The sequence below is a fragment of the Prorops nasuta genome, unplaced genomic scaffold (assembly GCF_024137725.1).
Source record: "Prorops nasuta isolate Cenicafe-Biocafe unplaced genomic scaffold, Cenicafe_Pnas_1.2 PNAS00004, whole genome shotgun sequence".
Lineage (NCBI taxonomy): Eukaryota > Metazoa > Arthropoda > Insecta > Hymenoptera > Bethylidae > Prorops > Prorops nasuta.
Window position 1 is genome coordinate 8,377,242 of NW_027116801.1, and position 14,853 is coordinate 8,392,094.

Consider the following 14,853-nt stretch of genomic DNA (forward strand, 5'->3'; position numbering starts at 1 on the left):
TATAATTACGCCGACGACGAATCACCTGATAAATATTCATTGTTTTCCGGATGCCGAAACTCCATGGCAACGGGCAACTCGCTGCATCACAGGCTTGGCCAAACTTTACTCGCTCTCGATGAGAGATATTCCGTTCACTCGGGGAATAATTTTCGAGCAAGTTTTCCGGTTCGCCCGATCCTCCTCCTGTACTCGCGTCGTATACTCGTATATTTCGGTAATTGGAAGCAGAGAAAGAGAGATGTGCACGCGGCGGCGTTGAGACGCGGTGACACAGAAATCATTGGCTGAGTTTTCGCGAGTGCCAAAACAGTTTGTTGCGTGAACGCAAGCGTGCCGAAACGTGACTGCATCGCAAACAGACCGGCACGCGCTGCACGTGCATCGCATTTCGCCTATTCCGAAGTTAAAGGTACGTCGCACCGGCCCGTGTCCGTAGCCTCTGACCGACTGATGAAACTATAGTTAGGCACACGCGTTGCAAGGACACCTATTTCTGCTACCTATGTACCGAGTACCGGCCAAGGATTCTCGAGAAGCCTGTTAAACACTCGAGCCAAATACAACGGAGAAGCTCCGAGAATAATAATGTATTATATATATATATATATATATATATATCGTTTGATAAACAGACTTTCGGATATGCTATGCTTTTACAGTTTTGTAATAATATAGGGATATCTTGGTTTCGCGTTGCTACTATATAGCAATCGGGGATATTATTGAGGTCATTTAAAGGCGCATTGGGGTAGAATTTATGGGCCTATTTGGAAATACCGCGATAAAAGATGGAGGCGGGAGAGAAAATTCCGTCGGAGGGGGTCTTTGCGCGTAAGGAGGTCCTAGAGGGGACTCGAAGGATATATAAGGAATGGATGGAGGAATCCTCCAGGATTGGGGCACCAGCAACCCCTCTCGAGGGGTAGGAAGCAATTATAACACTAAATTAAGGGCGAGGAAAATTTGGTAATTAGGGGGATTCAAAAGGGATAAAGTTACAGCATGGCGTTTTTCGTGCGCCAGATTCTTCGGAAGTTACCAAAGGCATTAGGGTGGCGAGTATTTGATGGGAGGATTAAATTCAGGAGTGTCTCCCTTGCAAAACACGATACGATGTGCCATGACTCCTAAACGTAACACGCCACTCGGCAAATATCGACTTTTATCCCTTCGCAAATTGCCCTCGTCAAAATTTCCATTCCCATGCAAAAGAGACAAGAATCCTACGTATATATATATATATATATATATATGCGTATATACGAATATAATAATACAATGAATATCTCTTCATGTATATGCACTATACCTACGTATATAGATTCCATCGGTTCTTGTTAATTAAATATAATTGCCGGACGGCAAACAGGGATAAATGATTCGGAGCAAATATCGTGCGTTCAGGAGGAATAAATTTGTGAGAATTGTGAGTGGAATAGGGCTATATATGTTGGGCGGGCTGTGAAAATATCGACGAGAATCGCTGGATAAATTAGAGGAGTATCATTTTGGTAGCGTCATTTGAACGTTATTTTGCACTAATGATTGCAGCTATCGAATGGCATTCCAAGCGAGCAACGTAGCGAAATGCGATGACGCTTTACGCGCTGACGCAGCGCTGTCCGTCACGAGGAGCGCCAAACCTGGATATTCCCGGAAGCCCCGCCGCAGTATCCCGCGAGAATATATCTCCTGGTTTGGATTACTACACCGAAGCACCAATAGGATAAACAGAAACGTACCAGCGACGGAGGGAGAGAGACGGATGTAGAGGAGAATAGTGTCCAGGGATAGAGGTGACGCAGTGGTGGGGGGTGGTCCGGGGGTAGTTCGGGGTGGACGCGTGCGGGCATTGCGATCCGTCAGAGCGGGTAAACCGAAAACATAAATTTAATAGGTTTCACCCCCTTCTTCGAGCTTTATGGCGCCACCGAATTTCCCATTAAATAAACAAGCGCCATGTTCATTACGGACCGGGCTCACCGATCGAGCTCTGTACGTGCGCTGGCTGCTGGTTATATAACATAGATGCGTCTAGGGCTTAGACCGTGGCTTGTGGTTTCGGGATACGTACGTGCCTCCGTTCAAACATACACGTAGACCAAGTCTGCCACAACAGCGCCAAGCCCGGTCCAGGCTCAAATTAAACGCGCGCGAGCTGCGTGTACGGAGGGAGAATAAAATTAATAACTCTGCGTTCTACCAAAAATTTCATCTCCGAGAATAATTTCCCACCGACAGGATTTCCTCCGAATTACATTTCTCCTTTCGGCCCAGCTACTTTTCCTCGATCCATTCTGAAAGCACGGTGCTTTCGCGAGAGATATTTCGAAGCTGACAAAAAGAGAGGTGTAGAGATTTTGGGAGTTTCGAGAGGAAGCGTGTATAGTTGTTGGCACAGGAAGCATAGGCGAAACAGTGTAACTCCTGCTTGCTGATAATTAGCGCATCCATCAGCCCCGGCAAGCCACCGGCTAATGCCGATCGTACGTTACCGTTATCACACAGCCTCCCTATTTTGTTCCCCTGGCCAGGGTGTTCGTGCGTATACGCACAACCTGCCCCCTCCCTCCCCATCCTCCTCCTCCTACCGACCGCCCGACCACCCCCTCATATCGGCACGCAACGCATGAGCTGTCGATACGGCCAATAATCTAATAACCAGTCACCGCCAATGTGTCGTAAGTCACCGGTCTACAGATTTTCCAACATTCGCTCCGAAGCAATAACGTTGAATCTCCCTTTGAATTATCAATTCATCGCCTCGGAATAAACGACCCTAGCGATCGAAAGAACGCGAGAGACCGGCATCAGGTAAAACTATCGAGCCATATCCCTGATTTATTACAACGATCTTTGTTCGATCGTAATCGTTTCATCCCTGTGCTCTCGCTCTTTCTCGTTACGATCCCCCTCCCCCTCCCCCGATTCCATTCTTAGAAAAAAAAAATGCAATAAAAGAGCGGCCATTGCACGCGAGTGCCCGCAGACTCCTGCGCAAAATCCCATAAAACGTCTCTTCGCCATCCAATCTTTTCACGATTCAAGAGCTCCGTGTAAATATCGAATAATTCGTTCTTGCCAGCGACCGGCAACTTAATGGCTAATATTTTCCGGTGTTTTTCTAATTATCGTGGCTTATCTGGCGATAAACATTCGGCTGGATAATTGCGAACGAGCGGACGATAAGTTCGGGACCCACCTGGATCAGATAGAAAATCGGGCAGAATCTTGGGGACATAGATCAGTAGTTTTTCTGGGATTTCTGTGCTTTATCGCGAACCGCATTGTGCATCGTGATAGCGCATCGTTGCCGGTGCATGCGCGAATCTCGCACGGCCGCGGGCCGCCAAATGATCCAGAACACCGGTGGGAATTGGTCCGGGATGGGAGAGGGTCGGTTATAACTAACCTAGCTGATGTACGACCTGTTTAGTAGTTCTATATCAGCACTACAGCATGCTCTGCTACACGCAATCGAATCGCCTCTGATAATATCTAACTTAAGTGGGTATATAACCACGCAGGAACACCGGCCTCTATATAATTCCATCTTGAGAGTCCCTCTGCCACAGCTCGTACCTCTATATACCATCTCGAGTATGTCCGAATAAAAACTGACGAAATCCATTCGCTATATATATATATATATATATACATACCTAATTAATTGCCCATCGTTCAACTTCTCTTATACGAGCACTCCCTGTCGTTTCTCTTTCTGTCGATTTTCTGCTGGTTTCTTTCCTTCTCTCGCTTTTATCCATTATTTTATTTAACTAGAGCGAGACACTGCTGCAATTATTCCGCACTCCGCGTGCACCTACGGTGATCATTGGGCCAAATTACACGGAAAATGCTGGCCATTAATACTGATAAATTGCTTTTTGCGCATTATGTAAAAGTCGCGAATGCGCGGTCCGGTCTAATCTCGTGGGACTGCGGTGGCCAATGCAGCCAAGAAGATTAAACATTTAACATCGCGTATTTGCCACCGCACAAATCCAATATTCCCGCAACACGCGTTCCGTACTTCATCCGTATGTTCTGCAAACGGACGAATTTTTTCAATAAAAGATGAAGCATTTCCCTCTCTCGAATCTTTCTCTCTCCACATCAATTTCGCCCGGGAAATGGAGAAGCGCTCTCGCTCGTTCCAATATAATAATTGTTTTCCATCAGCCGTGCATGATATTTTGTTTTATCTCCTCTCCGAAACTATCGTCGAAAAGGCTTTATCACATTATTTTTCTTCTGCTTTCAGGTAAGGACGATATTGCTAAGCCACATTGGACATGGTTACAAGGTGAGTCACACGCTTCATTGAACCTTAAAAATCATCACGAGCCCCATCTAAATTTCTCTCACCGAAGAAGATCGCCGAGTTTGGAAGCGTCACAGGAATATAAGGAAGAAAAGTCTCAGATTTATTCAGAGGGAGACTGAGAGGCCTCTCTTTCCCTCTTTCTTATTTCTCTATATATATAGACGTCTCTCTCGCACGCAGATGTCGCTCTCGCTACGAATTTCTGGGAGATTTCGTGCTGGGTCTGCCTTTCCATCGGGCGGCTCTTACATTCCACGAATAAAGAGTCATGGGGTGAATTTTCATCGTGGGGATATTCCACGTGACAGTCTGCGTCTGTCTCTTGTCCTAGCGGCGTTTTGCTGGCGTTTTCCAAAAAAGGGAAGCCGGCGAACAGCTGCGACCGTCTCGTCGAAGGAGGACTACGTCTCGTTTCTTTTTTCGCTCTCCCTGGCTCTCTTTCGTTCTTTCTCTCGTTCCAAAGTGGCAAGGAGAACGTGGCTCGACAGGACGCAGGACGATACCTTCGGGGGTGATCAATAAATATTGGCTCTCGGGGGTGAAATTGGGGTAGCAAACTCGTGGCACTGTGGGATGTGAGAGGGTGGTTGGTGGAAGGGAAGGGGATGGACTTGGGGGGTGGAGAGGAGTGTGGGGAGCTCACGCTGCTGCGGTTGCCGCCCCCTTTCCTATGGCACACGACGTATGGCTGATATAACCACTTGGTATAGGCAATGGAGAATCGCTCACGGACCGTAATTCCCTCAGACTTCTGATCGATACTCACTTTAGGCCGTCGTACTGTTTTCGATGCGCCACCGCCGAAAGGCGATTTACGGCAAAACTGCCAAATGACCCTCGTAAAAATTCAACGTAGTCGTATGCGACAGCTTGTGCCTCGCGAAACCCAGCTCCTTTGGACGAATCTCGCTCTCGAGCAATTTATCTAGGACACTTGTTAGAATTCCCCTTGGTATCCTAATCATAGAGAATCTCTTGCGAGAAATTTAATTAACGCGATTCTTTGTCCATGTTTCTCCTTCGCCAAATAGAAATCCTCATGGCGGAGCAGGGGTTGGGAATAGGTTAGAATTTGGATGAGGAAGCTGGATGTTTCTCGAGGCGTGAAATGGCTGCGTTAACCACTTGCTCGAGCCCACTCTGTGCGAGGAAAGGGGCGGCACCCCACCTTCCAGCTCCGGCAAACGGCTACTTCCATTCTCCAACTGCAATTCTGCACACGAGGAGAAATATGATCAGCGAAGAAAATCCTGCTGTGTGGCTTGATCCGCTTGCACGATATTTTTAAACGGACATGATAGGATAGTGGAGCAAGAGCGATGGGTCCATTGGAAAAAGGGTGGAAAAAGTTTAGCGATTCCCAGGGACAATATGGGCATCCCCATCGAAGCTCTGGAATGGATTTGGAAGAGGCCGAAATGCAGTGAAGCGAAGCTGACGCTGAACGAGAGAGGGGACAGTGAATTTTCATCATGATACCCTTTAAAGTAAACGTCAGCTTTCTTCGGCAATTCCAGGCCCTCTTCCCATTGTTTCCACTGTTTTCGCTCCAAGTTCGAACACGTGGATAGCAATATCATCGTCCGGATCTCACGAGGAGGTATGAGACGAAAGTTATGTGCCGCGCTATGCGCAAGGGAGTCGTACATCAACGGTTGGACGTCTGCGGGGACGTAGAAATGTACGGACGAAGAACCACCCCCCAGCACTATCAACCCCCTTCGCTCTCTCTTCCAGGCTTCGCTCTTCCTTCTCCCCACCCCCACCCTCCAAGACTCTCCGCGTCTTTGTCCATCTATCTATCTTCTCCTTTTTCCATCTCGCTATCTCCGGCACTCACTCCAGCACTCGGTTACTCCGGATACACATAGCTACGCGTCTGAAAGCGTATAATATACCGTACATATCATCGGTATGTACATACCTGTGCGAAACGCTAAAGCACAAGGCGACAGGATGCATAAGTATGTGTATACAATACTGGGTGTGGCTCCCTGAATTATCCAGCTTCCTCCTCGGGCAATCCCATTGCCAGCGAGAATTTTTAACGCTTACCAGTAACGCGGATGGATCTTACGAGTGTTTGCGGATCTAATGTTTTAATTAGGGATCAGCACCGTTATTTTTCTAGCAAGAACAAAAAAACCAAGAGGAATTAAGGATTGCAAATGGGATTTCCATTTTAACGCGGCTTGCCTCTATTTTTTCTTGGGCGGAACGTGAGCTAAGTTCCTCCGCTATCTTCAGTCCTCACGTAAATTACAAGAGCTTCGAAGAGAAATGGGCGAACGGTCCTCCCCCCCCCCCCACCCCCTAGATCCCCTCCTTCCTCACCCCAACTCTGCTTTCTTTATTTACATATAGATACGAAAGCCATTGAGAGCAAAAAGTTTAGCCCCGCGCTTCTCTATTCTCTTATTTATCGACCCTAACTTTAACTGCAACATTCTTACTCAATCTCTCGCTATTATTTTTTACGCGAAATTGGTCCTCGCTGGTTTAGTAGCCGAGGGAGAGAGGGAGAGCGGAGAACATTTTCCAACGCGTTGTGGAATAGTCACAATGAATCGAAAGGGTTGAACATAGCCCCAAATGTATTATGAACACACACATAAACATCCCTTGGCGTTATCAGTTGTCGGACGCCGGGGCGCCGGATATTGTCGCATCCTCCGTTTTGCTCTCTGCTCTCCCATGGAAGGGGTATAGACACAGATACACCATTCCTATATACGCTATATATATATATATACACAGAAGCAAGAATATACGGGGGAAAGAGAAATCAAGCCGAATAACGCGCCATCGTTTCCTATTATTTCCATTATTTCGCCACGAGAAGAATTAAAATATCCGATACTTGCTCCGGAACGCTCGTTCTCTCGTACATACCGGGAACTCAACAATCACCAGGATGCTGATTTTCCCGAGAAAGCTTAACTTTTACTTTTTTTATGGCCCTCGGAAAAAAAAGGTTTTCATCCGACAATTTTCGGTATTCCTCGCTGCACCTTTCACCCGGTTTTACCTAAGGGGCTGTAAAAAGTTGAGATCGGCAAAGTGAAAGTTGTCCGTCCCCTTATTAGGTTTAGGCTTGTTATTTTACGAATGAGAGAAAAAATCCAGCGACACTTCGACTCGGAGAAAGTTTTGGGACGATTTGCACGCTGCACGCCGCTTGGTACATCCGGTGATTTTTTAACAAGAGCTCCCTCTAAACACTTTCTAAAAAATGCCTTCTTCCAGCCCGAGGATTCTTCGAGGTTTCGGAAAAGAAAGATAGAAAACGGAAGTTGTGTTTCAAACGCGCATCATCGAGATAAGGGGATAGAATCGAAATTAAACGTTGGTTTTTTAATCTTTATCCTACTTTATTCGAGGAACATCTTTTTGGATAAAAATCTGAAGATGCACGCGATGAAATTTTCATCAGGCTTTTAAAAGAACACGGTAAACACTTGCGGAAGCGTGTTTTCGTAAAGTATTGGTGGTGCTCCCAGGCCAGCTCTCTTTGCATATACAGAAAGCAGTACCTGTCCTTAAGCCGTTGCGGTATTCCGGCGTTTCGGTACGGTCACGGCATAACCATTTTATTGTCCGTAACAACCACATCTTATAAACAAGGTAAACGGTTGTAACTACCTGCTGCCGTTTTAGCTTCCGGGACAGTTTTCATAGATAAAAGTCTTTGGCTAAACAAAATGCAAATATTAAACTGTGAGAAAGAGGCACACCGCCGCGGAGGACGCCAAAAATATCGCATTGCTTTAATTGAGCAGCAAAACTTACAGGGCGAATTGAACGGGCTGAAAATCGTTGACGTGATTTAATAAAGCGCCGCAGTCCAATTGTACGCGGCGCGCACGCACATGTATACGCTCGCACACACTTCTCGTCCCCTCTGCAGACTTTCTGATAAAATGAAAAAAAAAAAAAAAAAAAAAAAAAAAAACGAAGCAGCGTGAGACACATATGGTTGCCGCCAAGGCAAATTAAGTTTACAATTTAACAGCCTATTTTTTGAAAGACCCAGACAAATCTTCGCTCGAGACAGCGTTATAGTTTCAACAAACTTACAAACTTAAAATTCCAGCATTTCTTTCTCATGACGTTAAGCCAAGAGTTGTCACCGTTCCTCTCGTAAATAATCTCTGTAGTACAGTTCTGTTTTTACGCCTTCGCGTCTTTTACGTGTTTAAGTAGTAATTTGTGAGTTGTACATACAAGGTATAACTCGAGGATTGTTCGCGCGGTTGGCTGGGTAGCTAGCTAGCCGACCGTATTTTCGCATTCCCACGTGAGTTTTTGCCGCGATTCCGCTAGGATGCAGGTGTATAGGGGATCTGCATAAGCGTAACAAAAGTCCCGGGGAACATCGCGCGCGAGATCACGAGAAGCCGGGAATGTGCCGAGCTGGACTCGTTTGCGCCAGCTTTCGAGCAGTCCTATCGTAGCCTGCGGCCTTATCTGGCCGCTTTTTGTCCAACTGCAGTAGCGTGGCACAGCACGCAAAGCTACATTCGCGCGAGACCAACCTGCGACAACAGATTCCGATCAGATATCCCTGCACGCGAAACCTTCCACACACACACACACACAGACTGCACACACAGAGATTGATCAAAAGTCGCTCTCCTTCAGCACGAATTTTATTTACAGGCCTTAGCTTCGACCAGAAACAATGACGTACGGCCAGGAACTTACTATTTTACGATAATTGATAGAAATAGCGTAGCATGAATCTCGGGATAGGGAAGATAAGGCAATCGATAGGGGAGAGAATTCCTTTGATGGAAACGGTTTATACATCTTGAGGGAAACACCGACTGTAGATTGAGTTGCGAGCTGTCTCCTCTCGTCGTTATATACAAAGCACGCTGTGTTGGGAAGTAGTTAGTAGCGGGAAGGGTTCTCGAGTGCAATAAACACGAGTGGATATAATTATCATGGACAAGTACATGCACTTGCCGCCGTCACGCTCATGATGACTCAACCCAACAATGACGAGACCCCCATAAACAATTTCTAAAAACGTACATTTTTCAATCCAATCATATTTTTTGCCGGTGGATCGCCTAATAACAGATTCCTCCCTGAAAAGTGATCCTAGCCTTCCCGGATCAGGTTTTAATATCGAGAAAAGAGTTTTACGAGCTCGTATCGCAATTATCGTTGACACATTAAACATCAAGCGGTCATAAAATGCGGATAAACGCTCTTAATGGTACATATATATCTGGTCTGGATGCGACCGTTTAGCGCACAGTCATAGCGCCTTTTAACTTTAATGGACTTCATTAATGGAAGGCTACCTATCGGTTACGTTACTAACGCGTGGTAACAGTTAGCAAGGCATTACTGTCGTGCTACTGGAAAGATTAGATTATGGCACAGCCAGTTTTCTCACAGAATGACTTTATTCAACGTTCGCCATGCTTATATAATCCATGCACCACTTCCTTGCTGTCATGCCACATTTCTCTATGCAAATTTTACAGTCTCTTCTCTAATTAAAAGCACTTTCCTTGCTTAATTTTCTCCGATTCTTATGTGTCAAGCTCTTCCTTTCCAACGCAAATAATAGTACTACGTAAGATTTTCGGTGGAATCAGATGTTTCGAGGAATACCATCGTCACATATTTCGGTAGGTAAAAGTGCTCGAGACTAGAATTTGCAGACAGTGCGCTGTATCGGCTGTAATGGATCCGTCGCTAAGCGATGGATATACTGGTGTGGATGGAAAGGGTAGGAAAGGAAAGGATAAAAAGCGAGGAGGATTTGGAGTCTGCCGTCTGGAAGCCAAAATACTCTGGTAGAACAGAAACTGTCTCAAATTTCTTGGTAGGTTTCGTTCGAGTTTCGTTGCTGCAGTCAGCTGCGTTCAACAAAGCTTTATTACTCACTCGAATATACTATTTTTATCCATCATGATCCACTTAAAATCCCATTCCAACGATTACAATCTTTCATCAGAGTTTTTCTTACCACAGACCGATGCTCTGCTCTCGGAAGAAATTTATATATTCATTGTACCGGCACCGGGAGTGATCTGACAATTGCATTAAATTCAAGCTCAACGAGGTATTTTTAGTTACGCTCATTGGTCGAAATCCCATGGAAATCCTAGCCTTGATCTTAGCCTCGATATTCGCGAAAAGCTGGCAATATTGGAGATTATTTTTCGGTCGTTTCCTGATGCTTTGGTGAATTGCTGAATCATTTTGTGGCAAGTGTTCGCTCGACGTTATTTCTGCGCTTCCGCCGGAGGCTACCATAAATCGCCAGTAACTGCGATAAATCTGCGAAGCTGCAAACGTCCAGCATTTATTATTGCTCGCGTGTGAAGTTTGATACCCCGTCGACGGGATTGTGTATGTGTATTTGCGGCTACGATGTATATAAGTATACCGCGGGCGCGCGCACGTTGCAAGACTGCTGTGGGGTGGTGTTTGCAAGGGTGAAGAGAAAGAGAGATAGAGAAACAGAGTGGGGGTTTGCAAAAGGGGTGGGACGTGCGCGCCTGCACCTCATAAACTTAAACCCTAATTAACCGGCGCTACGGCTACTGTTGCGTTCTACGTGCGTATGCTCATCCTTCCTATACACCAACGCACTTTGTCGCTTCTCTCTCTCTCTCTTCCACTGCTATTCCCTGTTAACCTTTGTGAATGTGTTTGTGTATTCGGTAGTATTCTCTAGCGAGAGGCGCGATGTTTATTGCTCGACTTCGCGTAAATTAGCTCCGCCGCGAAACTATCCAGTGGGTTCCGTTCGCGGTGGAGGTATAACAGTAGTTTCCAAAGACGAGACAGTCTCGAATTTGCCCTGTGCATTGCCCTTAGGGACAAATAGAAATATATAGCAACATTCCGTTTAAATGCAATCCTTATTAACCTTTAGATCACCGGAGAACCTCACACGAGATGGTACTTTTCATTTAAACTTTGTTCAGATCGAAATCCTTCCCCCAAAGAATAAAGGTCGATTTCTACATCCTCCTTCTTTTTCCGTTCCTTATTTCATACATGCACTGACAAAAAAAAGTTATTTCATTGGTTTAAGCGGGGCTTTTTACATTTTTCCATATCCGTACCGTCCGTTCAGTTCCAGTGCTTCCGTGTCAGTGACTGTAACGTAGTCTCTGATATTTTCACTGGACGAATGGCGTGGAACGGCGGCGGCACTGACTAGTGGGAACGTGTATAATCGAGACGTTCCGTTCACTATACGTCCTGGCTCATTTGTGTGCATGCTCTTAATACAAACAGCTTTGGAAAAGGCAGCTATTGTACGAACTTAAGAATCGTCTATACCAGTCAAGATAGCACTGATAAATGTGAATGCTCGTCACTGAATATGGTGCATGGATGGAGAAAATACGAATCTAATACGATAGAACACGGAGAGGGCATGTGGAAATCGACCTTAATATAAAATACTTCGAAAGCTTTTAGAGAAACAAATCAATCTTCCGCGGCTTAGAGGTGTGTGTGATTTATCTAAATGAAAAATTGTAATTCAAAATTTGTATATCTACCTTTCTATACAAAAATCATGAAACTTCTGTCGTTATATTGGTCAGTGATAAATACGAAAAAACAGAATTGTATATTTTTGTTTAGAATAACTCTATGAAGACTCTTAAATTAACTAGGAGAGTAGAATAAAAATATTTTAAAATCATTATATTAAGATTTACAAGTATTTATAAAACAGAAAGTATGATTTTTGGAAGCATTTCAATCGAAATTCTATTAAAAAGAACTTTATTTGTATTGTTATATTATGTATATGTTGCACATTTGATTTATATAGATCTCATACAACACCAAGTGACTTAAATACATCTTTTAGTCACCTTTTAGTCACTTGAACAACTAAATATGTCTATAAAACGACTTTTAGTCAAGTTTACTGTATGGGACAGTACCCACCAAATACTTATAATAGCTCTCTCCCACTTTATGAAATAAATATCTATTATTAAATTCGGCTTCAACCATATTTCCCAACACTTTCTGAAAATAGAATATTTATACTGTAGATATCTTGTTTCATATAGTTTAATCTGCGGATTTTAAGATAGTTGTTTCGATCAAAAAATCACTGTTCAGAAAATTCTTAAGAAATTCTCATACGCCGACAAAAAAGGAAAATTAAGTTCGACTTTTGTGGGTTGGGTTACCTGAGTGACTTGTTACAAGCTTTTTAATTGTCGTTCGTTCTTACGCGTTGAACACACTTCTTATATGACATTGTGATTCTTCCGTCTTTGATTTTATAATTTATAGTAGCTGTTGATTAGAGTTTTACAATAATCTTTTAACATTAATTAGAATATCAAGAAATATTTCGAGAAATTATATATAAATTCAATTTGATTGCTTGAGTGGTAATCTATCGCCTAGTTAAATGAGAGACTAAACTATATTTGACAATGAGAATAAGGAGAGTACACTATCTTAAGTATTTGAATTTTAATAAATTTTACCTAGGTCAGAGTTTCCATACAACTTCCATATTAAAATGGGTAATTTCAAACATTATTAATTTATAAATTTTTTCGGTAATCTGCAATTGAAAGCATAATAATTTGTTAATAGAAACTTGAAGAATATTAGTTTTTAATATTATTTTAAACTACAGATTTACCACTTTAATAAAAGCACATTAAAATATATCACACACATAGTTTACCCTAAAAAAATATATTGTACTGTACATTTTAAAAGCTTCGGCATGCTTACTACATTTATTGTATTTTTTTTTTATAAAATGTACAATCGGTAGTGTTTTAAGATAAATTTTTAGCAATTGATAAAAAAGATTAAGAAAATTATAAATTTTTGAGTAAGAACTAGTTTTGTATGTTTTTCGACCGTTTCTATTGCTTTCGATTGTTTAATTAATTTTTACTACAAGCGAGCATGCGATACTATAAACTAATCTTCAATCATACACAGGAACTTTTTCTAAACAAAATAAATAGTTTTCTCGCAGGAAAGATTTTAGTAGCTGGGTCGACCCCAATGTATGCCAGTTATGTTATTCTGATGAAGTGTGCCTGCTAAGAGTTACGTGTTCCTGTACTCGTATCGATCCACCTTTCTTCATACCAATTATATCACAGTAAATGACTTTGTTTAATGTGCAAGGATTTTTATATATTTTGCCTTCTAATTGAATCAGTTTTATTAAGATGTCATGTTTCACTGATGCTACAGTTTTTGTTTTGTGAAATATGTATTGCACATGGCGTAAAATAATATTCGTTTTTTCTCCTTCTCCTTTTTTCTGACCTTGTGGCTTTCGAATAGGCGTCTTTTGGGGAGGACTGATTTACGAGGCTTGACTCGTCACTTTATGGGGATGATACGCCAAAATAGTCCAGCATCTGAATGGGCTAAAATGCTGTCCAAAGTTATTTCTATGGATTGTGACTATGATTTCAACCAACTCTGTGTAATAAAGCAATAAGTGAGACCTTGCAAACACGGATCTTCTTCGGTTTTTCATTAAAAAAATCATCAAATCATCCGTATATCTCACAACAAATAAACTAGAAATCTTTGCCGGGAATAATTTCTCGTTAGAGTATTGATTAAAATATACTAGCTTTGAAATATTGTTGTACTTTGCCAATTCACAGAGATACTGTGTGTATGCGCGCGCATAAGCATGCCGGACATGGCAAATAAATTTGTTACGAGTAAGGGAGAATAACACTCTCTAACACAACGAAATATTGGAATGTCCTAACAACAAAGCCGCCTGTGATTCATAAACATGCCCAAATGCGTTTGGAGACGCCACACATCAATCTTTTCGTCTTATAAATTCTAAATTATGAAATCATTACAGTAGCTATAAAGTGTAAAACGAAAAATGGTCTACCAAATACACGGGAGTTTGTTTTCTAAAAGGATACCATGACTACTGGAAAGCACAAATATACCTTTAACCGTGTGTGAGCGGTGCGAGCACACAACCGCCATCTCGTTCCATCGAATCTGACTCTCTGACTCCACGTGTTCTATTAAAACACGTTTCCCTCTGAAGAGAGCTCACTTTTGTCCCATTGAAGCGACACGTGAAATTTGGGGATTGGCAAAAGGCTGCTGGAGAGCGAAATTAATGAGAATCGCGTGCAAGCCGAGGCTTTACGACGCGAAATAGATATGAGCTGCGCAGACCGGGAACGAGGCACTGGGCAAGATGGCGACTTGGCAGGCCGGTCGAATGTATGGCGGGATAGGACGAGGGAAGAGTGAGGAAGGCGAGACGGAGAGAGCCACAGGCCACAGCCACGCTGAGGCAAAACCGGTCGATGGCTGGGTGGCGCGACTGCTGCATCGTGTACAAGTGGCGCGACGAGCGCGCAGCTCTAGCATCGGCCAATCGGGTGGGGCGAGCACCCAACATGGCTGCCTGGTCTTCGCGGTAAGCTCGTCTCGCGTTCAACTGTCTATTTTCCATTGTAATTCACGGGGTTTTAGGCCGTTCTCGGTGTGTGCACGCGATG

The 14,853-nt window shown here is 43.5% G+C and overlaps 1 protein-coding gene across 3 annotated transcripts in view; it reads left to right on the forward strand.

Moving 5' to 3' along the window:
- The window catches only part of Ubx (Ultrabithorax), a 212,123-nt gene that overhangs the window by 29,768 nt on the left and 167,502 nt on the right, over nucleotides 1-14,853 (forward strand). For 2 of the 3 annotated variants that reach the window (XM_066726512.1, XM_066726511.1), the window contains exon 2: nucleotides 4,268-4,309. The exons of the other annotated variant lie outside the window; for it this stretch is intronic. In XM_066726512.1, the coding sequence (XP_066582609.1) occupies nucleotides 4,268-4,309 (42 nt within the window). The remainder of the gene's footprint in view (nucleotides 1-4,267; nucleotides 4,310-14,853) is intronic. 3 annotated transcript variants of the gene reach the window in all.